Source organism: Pteropus vampyrus, unplaced genomic scaffold, assembly GCF_000151845.1.
Source record: "Pteropus vampyrus isolate Shadow unplaced genomic scaffold, Pvam_2.0 Scaffold27, whole genome shotgun sequence".
NCBI lineage: Eukaryota > Metazoa > Chordata > Mammalia > Chiroptera > Pteropodidae > Pteropus > Pteropus vampyrus.
The window spans coordinates 3,297,526-3,315,261 of NW_011888808.1; the positions used below are offsets into that span (position 1 = coordinate 3,297,526).

General features: G+C 32.4%; 1 protein-coding gene across 1 annotated transcript in view; it reads right to left on the bottom strand.

The window, feature by feature from the left end:
• CDH12 (cadherin 12) overlaps window positions 1-17,736 on the bottom strand; it is a 564,219-nt gene that overhangs the window by 47,686 nt on the left and 498,797 nt on the right. Inside the window, exon 6 of the mRNA XM_011356438.2 lies at window positions 9,092-9,259. Within this exon, the coding sequence (XP_011354740.1) occupies window positions 9,092-9,259 (168 nt within the window). The remainder of the gene's footprint in view (window positions 1-9,091; window positions 9,260-17,736) is intronic.

The following is a 17,736-nucleotide window of genomic DNA, read 5'->3' on the forward strand; positions in this document are numbered from 1 at the left end:
AACAGCAGTAAAACTGGGGTCATTCAGATTAATTCAAAACTGAAGTAATCTTCAGTTCTGCCAGAGTTGGATCGCTTATGATGTACTATGTAATTACACTGCCATCATCTTCTAGGCATCCTTTTTGATGCATATGAAACATCTTAATGACATTACCTGTACAACACAGATTAAGAAATAAAACAGGTGGCAAGAAATTGTTCACAAAGTCAACAAAAATATATTCTTACAAATTCATCAAATATACATGCTGTACTTAACAAAAATAACCATGTTCCCATGGAAAAGAGAAAAGCATGTAGTGAACTGAGGTAGAATTACAGTGGCCAAGTTCTACAACTTCTTACAGGTTATGTTTGTTCTCTGCTAATTCCAAAGGTAAAAGTATCTGTTAGTCATAGTGTAAGTGGGCATCCTCTCAGTAACTATGTCCTTTAAAAAATTATATTGTGAATTATGACACGCTGTGTGTGTGTTTGTGTGTGTGTGTGTGTGTGTGTGTGTGTGTGTGCGCGTGCACGCGAAGGGCATTTATTGATACTCAAGGACAAAAGAAATACATTTCTCTTTTTTCTTTTTTGAGGAAATTCCCAAGTATTTCTAAACACACCAAGAGATATATTTACTTAATATAAATCACTATGCTATAATTTACTCAGAAGCAAAGATTATAGGACCTGCTAAAATACATTGAGCGAATGAATGAATTACGGTACTGTAAAAACATTCAGTGATAGATTAGCAGATAAAAAGGCTGGAATAATCCATTACATATTCTCTTTTGAAATATATTTTATTTTTTGCTTATGTAGTAATAGCTAAAGTTACTCAAAATCAAAATATAAAAATTCAATGTTCAACTGCACATAAAATTTGTCTGTAAGACATTAATTTGGAGGCGATTAATATTTAAAAATACAAGAGTACTAGAAATACTAGAAGGTTTAATAAAAAATTATTTCAAATATTTTAAAAACTTGAAAATATATATTCAAGACCACTTAGACAATTACTTTAAGTGCTACATTTACATTTAATCTTTATGCATCCTATCTCAAAACTCTTGATTCAGGGATTGAATCCAGACATTAAATGGTTCAAATAGTGATCTGCTGCGTTTGTATGTGGGTGTATGTGAGATTTACTATCTAATTTCATAGAAATAAAGTGTTACTTTACCAATAGTTTATTGTTTTAATGATTTAAGCAAATATAACAGCACTCAAAATGATTTCACCTATTCTAAAGAAAATAATAAGGAAACAAAAGCAAATAACATCTGTATGAGTAAAAGGAAAGTTTCTATAAACTGTGTACCTATTATAGCCTCTTATAAGCTCTGTGACCTTGGACAAATATTTAATCTTTCTTTTTCTAATCTTTAAAATTAGGATAGTAATAACAAATAAACATATTTATATTGTTAGTATTTTTATTATTATACCTAACTTGCTGATTCTTGAAAAGTCACAATAATGAATGAAGCTCATTAAGTAATATCTATTATTATTACTCATGTTTAATCCTATTTTGTAGATAACCGCTATATCTATAATATAATATTTTCCTATCATAGGAATGATAATAGTCAATAAGAAACTGCCTATACAGGTATGGAGATGAAAGAAAAGGAAGTGTTAAAAGGGTTCTTAAAAATCATTTTAATTTCAACTAAACTATTTTCTCATATTGGAAGATCGGAAGATTCAAGAGTAAAAGAAATATTTTGTTGGTTGAAGAACATTTTATGTCCTCTATTTCCATAAAAGCCTGAAGCTTTGTGTATTTTCAATAAGCTCAAGTTAAAGTAATAGAAAAATAGTTCATGAGGAAGAACTATCCTGATAACAAAGTTGAATTCCTGCTGGATTTTAGTCAAGCATACTAAACACACAGTGAATGGAATCTCTCAGCAATGACAGATAAATCTACTCCTGCTCATTTTTAGCATGAATCTAAGATGAGCAAATTTTTGGAAGTGTCAAGTATTTTCATCAAGAGTTTTACTGTATTAGCTAAATCACTTCACCTTTATAAAGGTTATAATTGTCCAGTCTAAATTTTAATTAACCACATACATGAATATGAATTGCCTTGCACACAATATTCAGCATATTAATGGACTAAGTTCTATAAATTCTGTTTAATGATAGCAATATTTCTTTTCTCAGAGCAATAAGAAATTAATTCTTTTTTTTTTTTTTAAGTTCTGAGAAGCCAAACACAACACAAAAATTTAGGACGAGATATTGAGCTGTCCTTTTTAAATTTCCTTTGGATAATAGATTGCTAAATCTTCCAACAACTCGGATTATTGATAATTGATTCAAATGCAATATTAGAAGCTTCCTTCATGGACTAATGAAGAAAAAACAAAGAAACAAACCAAAAAGTTGAGTTTGTCCTGACAGTATTTATAGTCTAGTAGGGAACTGTGATGTGATTTATAATAAGAAATACATACATTAGGTCCTCGTCAGTCTCATTTCTGGCACAAAGCTCCTGAAACCCTTGGAACTTCCTAAATGATAAGAGCTATAAAGGCTTCTTTTGTTATGTTAACAGGGTGACTTCCTGGTGTCTCACCTAAGGATGAGGTCTGGTTGCCAGGAGACCCAATCAAGTCATTTAAAGGAATAGGTTTGGAGAGCTGAGGGTTGGTGAGTACTCAAAGGTGCTGGGAGGATGGTGAACCTGGAGAGGGTGTGGGCGTGGAAACTCTGCGCCTTTCCTCATACCTTGCCCTGTGCATCTCTTCCATTTGGCTGTTCCCATGTTATATCCTTTTATTATAAACTAATGATCTAGTGAGTAAAATATTTCTCTGAGTTCTATGAGCCTCCGTAGCAACTTAATGGAACCAAAGGAGGGAGTTGTGGCAACCTCTGATTTATAGCTAGCAGATGAGAAGCACAGATATCCTGAGCTTGGGACTGGCCTGTGAAGGAAGTGAGGGGAAACATGTGGAACCAGATGCTATCTAGGGGCAGATAGTGTCATAACTGAGTTGAATTTTAGAACACCTAGCTGGTGTTTCAAGAATTGCTTGGCTGTGTGGGGAACCCTCCTCCCTTCTGTTGGAATCGGGTCCAGGAACACAAATTTGGGAGGTATTCATTAATTATACAATCACACAAAGTAAAATTGCAGTCACGTCAGTGCTCTAAAGGAAAGTCACACAATTCTCTTCACTTTTTACAACATTTAAGCTGAGAATCTTGAGCTGAGTCAACTAGGTGATGTTGGGACGGAAGCAGTCAATGAGATCATAATCTCCTGCTTTCCCATTTTGTTCTTTCAATTATTCCTACTACAACCTATCAACTTTAATATCAGATATTGATGTAATATAAAATATATTTACATATGAAGTAAATATCAATCTTATCAAATTTAACATACTTTAATATTCATTAATGCCAGTATCTCTCTACATCCAGAAATCATTTTCCTCTCTTTCCTTATCCAACTGAAACACAAGGTTTATCATTTCAATTTCTTATTAACCTCTGGCTTTGTATAGCTTGCTCATGCACTTCTGTTTCTGCAATCTGACAAAACAGAGCCTTCGATGATGAAAATTATCATCCTTCTCAAGAAAGAGGTGTGGTTGACTAAGGAAAACAAAAATGAGGAGTAGTAGCTAGATATCATTAAACATTTTGCTCACTAACCTCAAATGCACCTGAAAGACTGGATGCAAAACATACAAACTCACAAAGATAACGTATTACCATTCTCCATGACTTCTCTTTTAAACTGACTTACTCTCCACAAACTTCTGCTTCACTATATTTACTACTTCTCAGTTAGAGACTTTGTCTCATATTTCACAGGAAAAATAAAATCATATCTCATAGGAGATAACTCAGCTTCCTTAATCTTCAAACAATCTCATATCAGTGTTACTTTCAGTTTGAAAAAGTACAACATGCATAATGTAATAAAAGTATTTTTTTTCTTTGTCTCCTACTGTCAGGTTTGAGGTTTTCATTGTATCTTTGTTCATTTTTCTTCCTGGATTTTCTTATATCTAGAATTTAAAGAAAGTTATGTCTTCTTTAATTTGATTAATTTCATCCAGTCCTCTGACCTCATTTATCACTTCTATGTTTATGTCTCTCAGAAACTTTTCTTTGTCTCTGACTTCTCCTTGAGGATCTCTGTGTTTTCAATCATTTCCTGCTTGTCTCCACTCAAATTTCAGCATATCAGCGGAGAAACTACCTTCCTTCTTAAATCATTTTTTCACATGCTCTTTACCTTACATATATCTGAATTGAATAGATCACAAAGTTTTTTCTATTATGCTACTGAAACAATGCTCACATCTGTCTCTGCTTATCTATTTCAAACAATTGCCCTAGGTTTGTGCCACATCTACTCCCTACTTCAGTCTTTATCAACTTATCAAAGATATTTTTCTAACATCTTACTGTATAATATTACCTTTCTACTAAAAAGACATGAAGATACATAAATATATTTTATATTTCAGGATTGTGGCAGTCTATAACCAACATCCTCCTTTTTTCATTGAGTTAAATTCTCATTTACATTTCTGTTCTTCATAAAAATTTTCTTAATTATTCCAGTTAGATCTAATTATCATATCTTCTTTCTGACAGTGAATATTCTGATCATATTTCTATTTTGGAATTTTATTGTGGTTGTAATATATTTATAACTATATATTTGTCTTATAAAGTGCACTATTGGCTGAGAATGGTAAAGATATATTATTCAATTTATACCTCTTAAAAAGCAAGAACAAGTGTCAATAAATATATATACATATATTTAATTATATAAAATTTCAGGAATTTTAAGTGATAATATGATTTTCATGTATTGCAAAGATAATAAAATAAACAAGCTTTTTAAGAAAGTAGGGAAATGAAATTAAAGATTAGAGCATATATTTTCACTCTGGGTAAAATTGCTTAAAAATAGTGTTATTATTATAATATACACACATCATAAATTCCTTTAATGTAAAATCGTTGAAGATAGAGCCATTAGATATCAATCCAAATAAGCTGGGAATCACTTAAGGCTAACCTACAGTCTTCCTAATATATACTTTGATAGAATAAGACCGAAACTTCACATGAGAAAAGATTTCTTTTTTACTTCAATGGTAATAATTTGGTGAGTATCAAGCAAGTAGAAACTTCATAGATTAATCTTGCAACTGTGTTTTATTCAGGCTAAAGTAAAATAAAATAAACATTCCTATAGCTAGAACAGTTGATATAAACATGTTGGTACAAATTTGGTTAAAATAGACTACTTTAAACCATTGTTTTATTTATGAGTAGGAAATTCTTTTAGAACAAATATTAATATCCTAATTTCTACATTTGAACTCATTTATCATACATACAGTTATCTTAGTTTCTTATTGTAGTAAAAAGAAAGAAAAAAGAAAGAAGCTCTTCCTTACATTTTATATAAATTATCTCTTTTCATTCAAAATTGTGCATACAGTGCTTTATTTCACTTAAGTTGTTTTTATAGTCATTATAAAATTATTATACAGAAGAAGGAGACCAAGTGAGAAAAGTATATTTTCCTTCATGTGAATTAACCATATCACTTAATTGATTTGATCTCATAATGCATAATTTAGATTAGCTTGTTAGATGGTTTTGTCATTTAAAATTCAAGTAATCAAAACCATCAGTATTTTTCTGTAGCTTATTTTAACAGATGGGGACTCTTTATAGATATCCTTGATTACAGTAAATGGCAGCTTTATAACTATATGGAGAAGATTTTGCAAAGAAAATATTTTGCCTTTATATGACTTCAGGGAGAGCTATGTTAACATGCCAGGCATTATTTATATGTATAAAACAATATTACTACCTTTTTTTGTAGACAGTTTTCTCAGTTAAGTGTAGGATCTTTCAGGCCAAATACGGGCTTTAAAAGCAAATGGCCTTTCAAGAAGAAGAGTGATAAAAAGTTAGAGTTCTGAGGTCTCCGTGCAAGAAGAGTAAGCCTTGGTTCTCTCACTTAGTTGCTGCGTGAACTTGGACAAGCATATGGAACTTTCTTAATAATGTAGCATTCCACTTAATTTCTAAAATTGAAGAAATATTATACAGTCATTATGAGAGTTAAATGGGAATATATATGCAAATCACTTTGCATAGTGTATGACACACAGTAATTTATTAGTCAATATTATTGACTAATCATATCAGATTTTTAGGAAGTTATGATATCTCAGGAACCATTTATTTTGCACCAATAAAACAGTAAACTATAGCTGCATGATGCAAATTCACAAGATATTTATTTTTTCCATCTCTAACAGATTTATAGAAAAAATGAATGTAAATAAGTGCTTAACAATGTCACATATGTATGTGTACACATGCAAAGCCAAAAAATATATGATTAGTAAATTTTAAGAAATTATCTTGTGCATTTAGGCAATGAAAATTATAACTCATAAAGCATCTGAAATTTTTTTTCTTCAGTGTAATTGCTTAACAGGCATGAACAAATATAGTTAGTTGTGGAGAATTCTCTTCAAGTTATTTATATATGGAATATTTGTTATCTTGACTTTTACATTTAAAAGGCTATTATTTCAGTTTGTAATTTTATGTCCTATATGCAGTTTAATTGCTCCCCATGAGAAATACTCCTGCAAAAGAGCATTGGCTTCTAAAGAGATGGCTTTTCTGTTTATAAATGGATTCTGTCTTTTCCTCTGAAGGATGTAATTCAAAATGACAGCACAGTAAAAAGGGCTTGACACAAAGGCATGTAACATTTCAAGGGAATTAATTTTTTATTCATGCAAAATGTGAAAGCCCCTTTTTTTCTCATGATTCAAAAATATCTCTCACCAATTATAGTTCAGACTATAGTTCAAATATGCATGTATCACAAGCAAAAAATAATTGATCACAGTGATCTACTAGGTATATTTCTTCTGCCCTCTCATTTCTTTGTTTATGGTGGCAATTCAGCATATGTCATGCGTCTCTTTTGTGGATGGGTTCTGAAAGCATGGTTTTAGAGTGCTAGGTAAAAGAAAAGAATAACTTTTGATTTTCCTATTATGTCTAACTAGAAAGAATTTGAACTTCAGATAAAAAAAATTCAAAACCTCTGTCACATCTCTCTAAGCAAGTTTTTAAAATCTTTCTAAGCCTCGGTTTTCTTAACAGTAAAATGTGGTAAATCTGTATTTTAGAGTGTTGTAAAAGGAAATAAGAAGATGATAAAGTTCCTGACACAGCATGTAAATGCTCTAAGTTTAATTTAATATCCTTATTCTCCACAATCTTTTCTGGTGGATCTCATCTAATTACCCTTAGACCTACAGATTTAGTTTGAAAAAATTCCAAACTAGCCTACTGCTTCATCCAGATTCTATTTGCACTAAGCAAGATCTGGAAGTGACTTTCCTGTTTTGCTGGGACCTGAGCCCGCCACCTTTGTTTTCTAAGCATACTCTTGTTTCTCTCTCATTGAGACATTTTTATTTCCTGCACCCTTTTTGTCTGGATCTTTGCCCTAAACTTTTACAAACCATCCTTCATCCATACATACCCACAAGAGTTGTTTCCATCTACTGGCTGAGTTTTAGATTCCTCATCTGAAACATCTCACTATCATTCTCGTGAATAAGAATACTGACACGATTGAGGAATATCTCTGCTATTACCTATATTATATACTGACGGTATTTTAGATACACAAAAGCCAAAACTGGGCCCAAGTTCACAATGTCACATTTTTTATAAAAGCAGAATAATTTCCCAAACCATCTTCCTCAATTAGCTATTATAGCATGTCACACACATTAATAGTAGAAAGAAAAAAATAATAGTTAGAAACATATCCTTTATTAATATAATCAAATGCATTATTTCTTTTATATTTTTAATATTTATTTTTTTTTCTGTTTCCCTTAATAGCGAAGTAAGGGTTTCATACTCTAAGACTCTCTCTGTTATTAATCATGGCATAGTATATACTAGCCATTTGTCATATATATCCCATTTGCTAAAGTATGATGATTTCTAATTACTACTCATAACATTTGGCCATTAGGCTTTATGATCACTAAGTAAAAGTATTTCTATTAAAAAAATATGTAGGTTAATGAATTTAAGAAAAAAAATGAAAAACTAGTAAAATATGGAAAGCCATACATCTAAAGGAATAAAATGTTCATTTAATTAAATAATCTCGGTATTATATAACTTTATTAGATGGACTCAAGAGTCCCTTGTAGAGCTGGAAGAGGAAAGTCGTTTTTTTTTTTTTAATCTTAACTATTCATGTAAATGAGCGCCTAGTGGTTAACTTAAGTTTCTTATTTACCCAGTGATAACAACATTTAGTTTCTGTATCCTAAGTCCTAGGATCACTGAACTAATCCTTGAAAATGGACTAGAAATGAAACAGGTACTGATTGGTGTTAAACGTAATAGTGCAAAAAAAAAAAAAAGTGAGAAGTATTTGTTTTCAATAAGAAATCAAGTTGCAGAGAAAATACAGGTGTGAATCATTCATTCTATTATCATAGGAACTGTAGCAATTTTCACTTATCACAAAACTAAAAATAGAACTGAAGTAATGTAAATAGCATCACAGTGATATCATCTGATACACAAAAGTTTATGCAAGTGAATCAACGCAATCTCTAAAGAGAAGGCAGATAATTCTTATGCTAATTAAATGATATAGGAAATACTGTGGTGGCAAATATGTCATAAATACGTTTTAAATTACATTGGAATTTTCTTGTGTATTAGTTTTTTAATTAGTAAGAAACTAGAGCAAGATTCCAATCTATGGTGAATATTTTACTTTAATAGGGATAGATAACATAAGACTCATTTAATTTTTGACTGATTTATATTATTTTCTATTGAAGTCATGTTGTGCACGATTCTAACAGAAAACAAATTCTAAAGTCGTTTAATTTTTATCCATTACTTTCTACTTCTTAAAGACCAAAAGTATCTGGAAAACTATTACAATTCTTATAGCATTCAACGAAATGTAAAAACATTTTTAAAAAGCTACATTAATTTAAACTTAGCAGAAAAGAACGTACTTTTGGGGAATCGAGGTGGATTGTCATTGACATCAGTGAGGGTGATGTTGACTGTTGTCGTTCCGGCTAACCCTCCCAGTTGTCCGCCCATATCCTTGGCCTGGATGAGAACTTGGTATTGTTCTTTGACTTCCCTGTCCATGTTTGGCAAAGCTGTTCTAATAACACCTTAAGGGAAAACAAAACAAAACAAAACAAAACGTTGCAAGTGTTGTATTTTCCAAGATAAAATAGTCCACAACAAGAAAATATTTCTCCCTAGATTCACCAGTAAAGACACACTAACAAAAATAATATGTCTTTAAAAAAGTGAAACACCCAAAATATCCAATGATTAAGATATAATTAAACATATTGTGGTATCAGCCCTATAGTGAAATGAGCAGCACTGTGGAATATGGTGAAAGAACAACGTATCGGCTCTAAAAGATGCTCATTATTCATTAAGTCAACCAGGTTAGATGTGATTTATACAGAATAATTTTATCTTTAAAAGAGAATAAGGTTGTTCAAGAATGTAGATATAAATACATGTACTAAAACAATTAAGTGGTTACACTAAGTGAGTGATTTTTATGATAGTTCTTAATTTATTTCTGATAAACATATTTACTCTTTAAACACATAAAACATCTTCTTCGTGTATTTTATTTTGTCTTTCAGAGTCTCCCTTATTTTAGCTATAGATTTTTTACTTAGATTTCACTAAGCTTTGCCATGCAGGGACTTTGTCCCTCTTGTCACTGAGTTTCTCCACCATCTAGGGGAGTGCCTGCCATTTAGAAGGGATTCAATCAGAGTATGTTGACAACTGGCTAGCTGAATAACTGGCTGAATAAATGAATGAATCTATAAAAAATTAAATATACCATCACGAATCATATGGCATATATGTAAATTTACATCTTATTCCTTTTCTGCCCTTGTATCCTGCGGCAGAACTAATTTATTCAGAGTGAAATAAGTAAAACCTTCTAGATTTGTTGCAAGTAAAATTATAAATAAATTTTATACCAAATTCCAACCTGTAGCCAATGGTTTTAGGAAGATTGCAAAGCATTTATCTTAAACCCATGTGTTTCTGACAGTGTTGTTTCTTAAATAAAGTAGCATATATAAATAATAAAGATAATATCAATTGTCAAACACAAAGTATAACATCTAAATCATAAACTAAATATAAATCTGTTTTATCTGTTCTTTCCACTATTGACTTATCAAACTCTGTTCTGTTGCTAATTCAGATTTAACTACAATTTAAGATTTCTTTTAATCCTTGTCAGAAAATGGCTGCAAAAAGGCAAGCTTCATTCTTTGCTACTCCCGCTTTCTTCATGCACTGTACTGTCACTCTTGTATGTCAATCTGTTTCTCCTCTCTTCAGCTGGAATTCCTAGTGTTTCATTCCTAAGTCTCTTAACTAAGATTCTTCATCTCTACATCTCAATGGCCTGGTCCTGCATGCCCTAAGCTATGTGACTTCTGCCAGCCTTATAATGTTTATATTTTCTAGATAAATGTTTGGGTTAATTCATATGTGTACTGCATTGTTTTTGACAGATAATTTCCAATATGAATATGCATGCATATATATATATATTTACATATATATACATACACATATAATTTTTACCCATTTTGTTTTGAATATGAACATTTCTAATATGAAAATTTATAAATATGTTATATGTAAACTTTTTACACATCCACATTATGTTGCTATGAAAAAGAGAGCAAGTAGTCATTATCAGATTTATTTAAGACTAGATTATTTTTTTGCTGGTGATTTGTTACAAGTGTCGTCAAAACCTCAAACTGCTCTGCTCCCCTGCTCCATCCTGTGTCTGATAGGTGACCTCTTTGCTTCTTCTAGCCCTCCTTTTAATATAATGCTGTTCAGCTGGAAGACATGTTAGAATTCTGAAAGCAAAAAGGCTTTGAATATGTAATTTCAAAGAAAATCTCCCCTGATGACAATGATGTGCTCCTCTTTGCCCACTACCATTTCCATTTAAGAGCCCCTGTCCTGGAGAAATAAAATATGACATTTGTAGCATTTAAATTTTAGAGTTGAATCTAGGGAATCAGGCAAAGTTCAATGTGAGAAGAGAGTCTTCGAACATTGTGGTCTATTGAGAAAAAGCCTGAGGAGAAAAAAAGTCTCCTTTTCAAGAAGTTATTCTTATGGGTACCTGTTGTTTGTTTATTAACTGCTTAACATTCAAAACCAAACAAAGATACGTTTCATGGTCATGGCAAGGAGGACACTTGCAAAATACTGGGCTTAAGTGCTTCTTTAGAATGTAACCAGCAGATGGAAATGTTATGTTCTGTTATATTCAGGTCTTAAGTTATTCAGCTGTCCAATTCTATTTTTCAGTATTTGTATATAAAGATACAGTGACAGCCTTGTATGACAATAGCTGAAGCCTAAAAGTTAAAAGAAAAACAAACATGCATTTTATGGAACAGTATAACTAAAGTATTGATAAAGTAAACTTTAATTACTTTGATACAATTCTGAAATAAACCCTGTTTACTTGAAAAAAGGGTAGGTAGAAAAATACACAGTATAATTTGAGTGCCTAATATCTGATGAACTTTCAAACATATATAATCAAGATAACTAGAGAAAAATAAGAATGAGGAAAAAATAGATTTATTTCTGCCACTACAAATGGAAACATATGGTTAAGAAAGTTACAAACAAAATAATATATCGAGGGACACTTGTTTGGTGGTGAGGGATATATTCTCTCTCTGCAACCACCCTTGTGTTGTATGCAAGCCACATAATCTTGGTGGATCTCAGCTTACTTTGTAAAAATGAGTTAAATAGTCTGGTGATAATATTTTGAGATGAAAACAATGTGATGCTATATATAGGAAATCATAAAATACTACACATGATAATAGAGGATATAGTTTTCCATGAGCTATTTCTTGAATTGAAGGTTAGATTATAGGATTAAGATATGAGGCTCTAGATTCAGTTAGTATTTGTACTAATATGTTCCGTTTAGGAACTGGTATTACGTTTGACTGTGTCACAGTGAATACTTCCATTTTCTCCTTCAGATCTACTTTATTCACTTTGCTAGATTATCTCTGCTCTCTGGTTTAGGCCAACTGGCAGGAGATTGGATGGTATAAGGAGAATGAGGTTGTTTTTTTCTTTCCATGGATCCCTCGACATCACCTATGATGGCCCCTCCCCTCATGGTGACATGTGCCTCCAGCCCTTCTCATTCCTTCAGCCCTAGTGTGGTGACTGCAGCCACTTGTTATTTCTTCTCCAGATTCTGCCCTACGCAGTGGTTTACCTACGGTCTGTTCAGACTTTAATAAAGAGCTCTCTTATTAAACTATTCTCAAATTGCCCAATTGGGTGCCATCTGTTTCCATCTGGGATAATAATTAATACAGTCTCTGTGCAGGCTTCTTTGTGGAATGTACATTTCACGGGCATGTGTTTATGTGAAGTGATAAGAGAACCGCAAGGAAGGACTTAAATAATCAAGCCAATTTCAGATGGTGATTAGTGCTCTGAGGAAGAAGAAATCAAGTGCCTTTGAAGCTGGTATCAGAAAAGTCCTCCCAGGAAGAGCTTTAGAGCTGCAATCTCAGAAAAGCGGAGGAAGCAGACCTGGAGAGAACACAGGGTGGAATATCCCAGGGAGGGTCAGTGGGAGAGAATGGTGCCTTCGAAGCATCCTAGGAGAGCCTAGATAGCTGCAACGTACTGCTATGGGGAAGGGCAGTAAAAATAAGACCACAGAAAGGGAAAGAAATCACGTTGTGGTTTTTAAAGATAAATAAACCCTCTGGGAAGCATCAAAATAAAAAGGAACCAAATGAAAAGGCAACCTACAGAATGAGAGAAAATATTTGCAAATAATAGGGGTTAATATTAAAAATATAAAAGAACCCATGTAATTCGATAACAAAAAAAAGGAACAAATGATCTGAATTTAAAATGTGGAGAGGAACCCAATATGCCTTTTTCCAAAGAAGACAAACAAATTGCCAACTGGCACATGAAAAGGTGTTCCACATCAATAATCGTCAGGGAAATGCAAATCAAAACTACAATGAGGTGTTACCTCACACTTCTTAAGACGGCTGTCATCAAAAAGCCAAGACATAGCAATTGTTGGCCAGAATGAGAAGAAAAGGGCACCCTTGTGCACTATTGGTGGGGACGTGACTTGGTACAGCTACTATGGAAAATAGCATGGAGGGTTCTTTAAAAAGTAAAAATAGAACTACCATGCAAAACAGCACTCCCACCTCAGGGCATTTATCTAGAGAAAATAAAAACAGAATCTCAAAGAAATATCTGCACCTCCATGTGCACTGTAACGTTATTCATAATAGCCAAGATGTGGAAACGACCTAAGTGTCCATTAATAGATGACTGGATAAAGAAGGTGTGATGATAGATAGATAGATAGATAGATAGAGATAGATAGATAGATAGATAGATAGATAGATAGATAGATAGATAGATAGACAGACAGACAGATAGACAGATACAATGGAAAATTATTCAGTTATGACAATGAAGGAAATCTTGCCGTTTGTAACAACATGGATGAAACTTGAGGGTATTAATCTAAGTGAGATAAGTCATCCCGACAAATACTCTATATCACTTATATGTACAATCTAAAAAAGCTGAACTCATAGAAAAAGAGAATAGAACAATAGTTACTAGGGGCTATAGAGCAGGAGAAATAGGAGATGTTGGTCAAGAGAGTAGCTCTTAAAAGTTCTCACCACAAAAAGAAATGATAATTATGACATGATGGAGTTGTTGGCTAACACAATAGTGCTAATCATTTTGTAATATATAAGTGTGTCGAATCAACACACTGTGCACCTTAAACTTACACAGTGTTATATGTCAATTATATCGCAATGAAGCTGAAAAAACATTAATTACTATAATGAGGCATTAATAGATAGATAGATAGATAGATAGATAGATAGATAGATAGATAGATAGATAGTTAGATGAATAATGAATGAACGGCTCTATTCTCCATTCATAGAAGATTGGAGTCCAAAGTAGCCCTGAGTTGCTAGTCTCAAAAAAGCAGTAATAGTGGAGAGATCAAAATATGAATGAGGTCACAGTGCCCTCAACTTTGAAATCCTCAGGTCACTCAGAGGAAGGTCTCACATAATCACCTTCTCACTTAACTCCCTGATCTTTTCTTCCATAGCCCATCCTTCCACCAGAACTTTGCACTCTTTTCTCTGCCTGAAATATTCTTCCCCAGGTATACTGCAGAACAGCTCCTCCATTTCCTTCATTTTTTCTCAAAGTCCTCTTGAGAGCACTTTGTTGCTTAGTCTATCTAACATTCTATACTGCATTAATTTCCCATTGCTTCTTTAACAAATCATCACAAATTTAGAGGCTCAAAAACAACACAAGCTTAATATTTTACAATTTCGGAGGTCAGGAGACTTGGGTCTTGTTGGGCTAAAATCGAGATGTTGGCAGGTTGTATTCTTTTCTAAAGGCTTTCTGTCTCCTAGATGATGCCCCAAATCTCTGGCTCCTGGCTCTCTTCCTCTACCTTCAAAAGTAGCAGCATAGCATCTTCAAATCTTTAACAAACTCTGACTTGCCTGCCTCCCTCTTAGACTTTTAAGGACACTTAATTCAATTTGTCCCACACAGATAATACACAACAATCTCCCCATCTTCTCAGCAGGTGATTTGGAAACTTAATTCCATCTGCAACTTTAATTCCCGTTTGCCATGTAACAACATACCATATTCACAGGGCTTGAGGATTAGGATGTGGGTATTTTTGGGAGATCATTATTCTGCCGACAACACATACCTCTCCCTAGCATTTCATGTCCCTTCTCTATTTTATCATTTCCTTCTTAGCTCTTATTGCTATTCAAAACACGATAAATTTCACTTATTTTGTTTGTTTTCTGTTTTCTAAAATAGAATATACATTTCTGAAAGTGGGGATTTATCTTTATTTATTTATTTTTATTTCCTTGAATGATTCTAGTGCTAAAACAACACCAGACATATAATGGACACACAATAAATAGTAATAAAATAAATAAACTAACATATAACAATAGCTTAGGTAGTACATGGAAACTAAGCATGCAAACTTCAAGAGAAATTGTAATTTAATATATTATTAATCTTGGTCATTTTTGATGACTTGTCATGAAAATATTCATGATGTAATTTTGAGTAAGATGAAGTTTAGTATAGACCTATGTGTATTAGACATGGTATATCATGAAAAAAAAAGAAAAGAAAAACTTGATTAAAGGGTTTTTTTGTACCTGAAAATGATCCCTCTCAGTAGATCACAGACTCAAATGTTGGCCATGTCATGACTAATGGAAAATATATTTTAATTCACAAATCTGTTAGAAATAGCTAATGAATGGTAAGATAGCAAAAATGATGATAGTTAAAGACAGGAACCTTAACTTTAGCAATGACAATGTAAGTTTCTTTTTTTCAATTCCTCAGATAAATCATATTTTAAAAGTTATGGGAGATCTGCTTTTTGCATCAGTTTATATGAAAAGTTACTGAGTTTCATTTCATTATAGTCTTAAATTGGCCTTAAATGTGAAATGAATTTTTTTAAAAGTTAGTGCATTCTTAAAACAATATTAACAAAATGTTCTGTCCATCACTATACAGATGGGGTATATGATATTTTTTAAAAATGTGTTGCCAATAATGTATTTTGAGGACAAGAAGAATTACCAGCTTATCTTTACTAGGAAGAAAAATTAGAAACTATGTGGTCCAACTTCCCATCTATAACCACCCTTAACTATTCTTTAGGATTAAGAAGTCATTTCCTCAGGAAGCACCATCACCAACACATCAGAACATATCTAGTGCCCAGCGGTGCCATTATGTATCACAGAATTGTATCCTATAAGGATCACGTGTAAAAAAAAAAAAATCAAATGTAATCTTCTGAGGACTTGATGATTTCTCTGCAGTAGATGGGATCTATTTGAGGATCTACTTGATTTATCTCAAAATTCTAGTAGCAAAGCACTGTCAGGTCATTGGTTTTAATCAAACATGCATCAGACAAATTAATAATCAAATATAGCACCACTAGCTCATCACTCATCATCTGCTTTAGCTTTTCCAATAAGTTAAATTCACAATCTCATGAGGCACTCCTCTTATTTAGGGACAAATATTAGCATCTTTTTAAAGAAATGAAATGGAAATTCTCTTTATGGAACTCAAACCAACCATTGATAGCCCTTTCTTTCTCAAGCAGCGCAGAATACAGCTAGTTCTTCTTGTACATGACAGCTCTACAACTTCCGAAAAGCATGTATCACATTCCCTTGGAGTATTTTTCTTTCAGGGCTAAACATTCTTAGTTTTCTCTGCTGATGTGTGCATTACATGATTTTTAAAATGAGTCAGGTAAAATTGACACAGACTTTTCATGAAGGGTGGCGATGCAGAATACAAAGAAACCATTGTCTCCAGTACATTTTTAGTTATGTAATTTTACTACAAATAAGAAAAGTATTGTAAAATAGGTAACGACATATGTTGTTTAATCTTAATAATGGTCTATTTCCCTGACACGCTTTTCCTTCCTTATATTTATTAGCACTTGTTACTTTCCTTGTTGTGTTCATGTCAGTCCTTGTGTTAATGCAAAAAATTTTAAAGGAGTGACTACTTTGTGTGCAAACAAACAATCTTTTTTTTTTTTTGCCCTTGAAGAAAGAACTCTCTCTCTCTCTCACCAGCATTAACTGAGGTGTTCGAATTCTGTAAGACTTTACTCTGAATTAATATCAAAAGCATTTTAAAGCCAAAAAACATAAGTATTTATATAGTATTATAAAGTACAGCTCAAAATATAAAGTCTAATCAATGTTTTAATTTTAATATGGGGCTTTAAAACAACACCACATTTTAAAGTCCTAAAAGAATAAATATCAGTCAACATATGGGAGAAGGGTTCACTCAGAACACAGGCTTGAAGATTATAATCTCTGAATAAAAGGTGATAGTTGATTTAAAGAGCAAAAATCTTGAGAAAGTGGCAGGTCTCTGAGCCACCTTTATCGGAGTTCCTGAAACAGAAGCAAGGACAGACTTTCAGAGCATGAAATATCAGAAGAGTGAATAAAAGGGAGAAAAGAAGCAGCTCATGTATACAACCTATTCTTAGCTGTTTTCATACAAATTTTATAAATTCACATTTAAATACATAAAATAAAAACTATAAATACACATAGTTTTTGACAATGAACATAAATGAAAAGGTATTGATGAAAAAGTCCTGTAAATGGATGGCAGTGATTGTCACACGACAAAGTGAATGAGCTTAGGGCCACTGAATTGTGCACTTAAAATGGCTAAGATGGTAAATTTTATGTTATGTATATATTTTACCACAACAAAAGATTTAAAAAGTGAGTTAATGGTTTCTCAAGTAGGGCTCATATAATTAAGAAAAATACATGTCATCACCACAGGATACATAAAATAGCAATATCTGGCTACCTAACAGACTTTTTTGAAATTATTTAGAAAAAAGTTTAAATAATTTTAAATATAAGTTAAAACATGGTGTAAATAATTCATAGGAATGTTT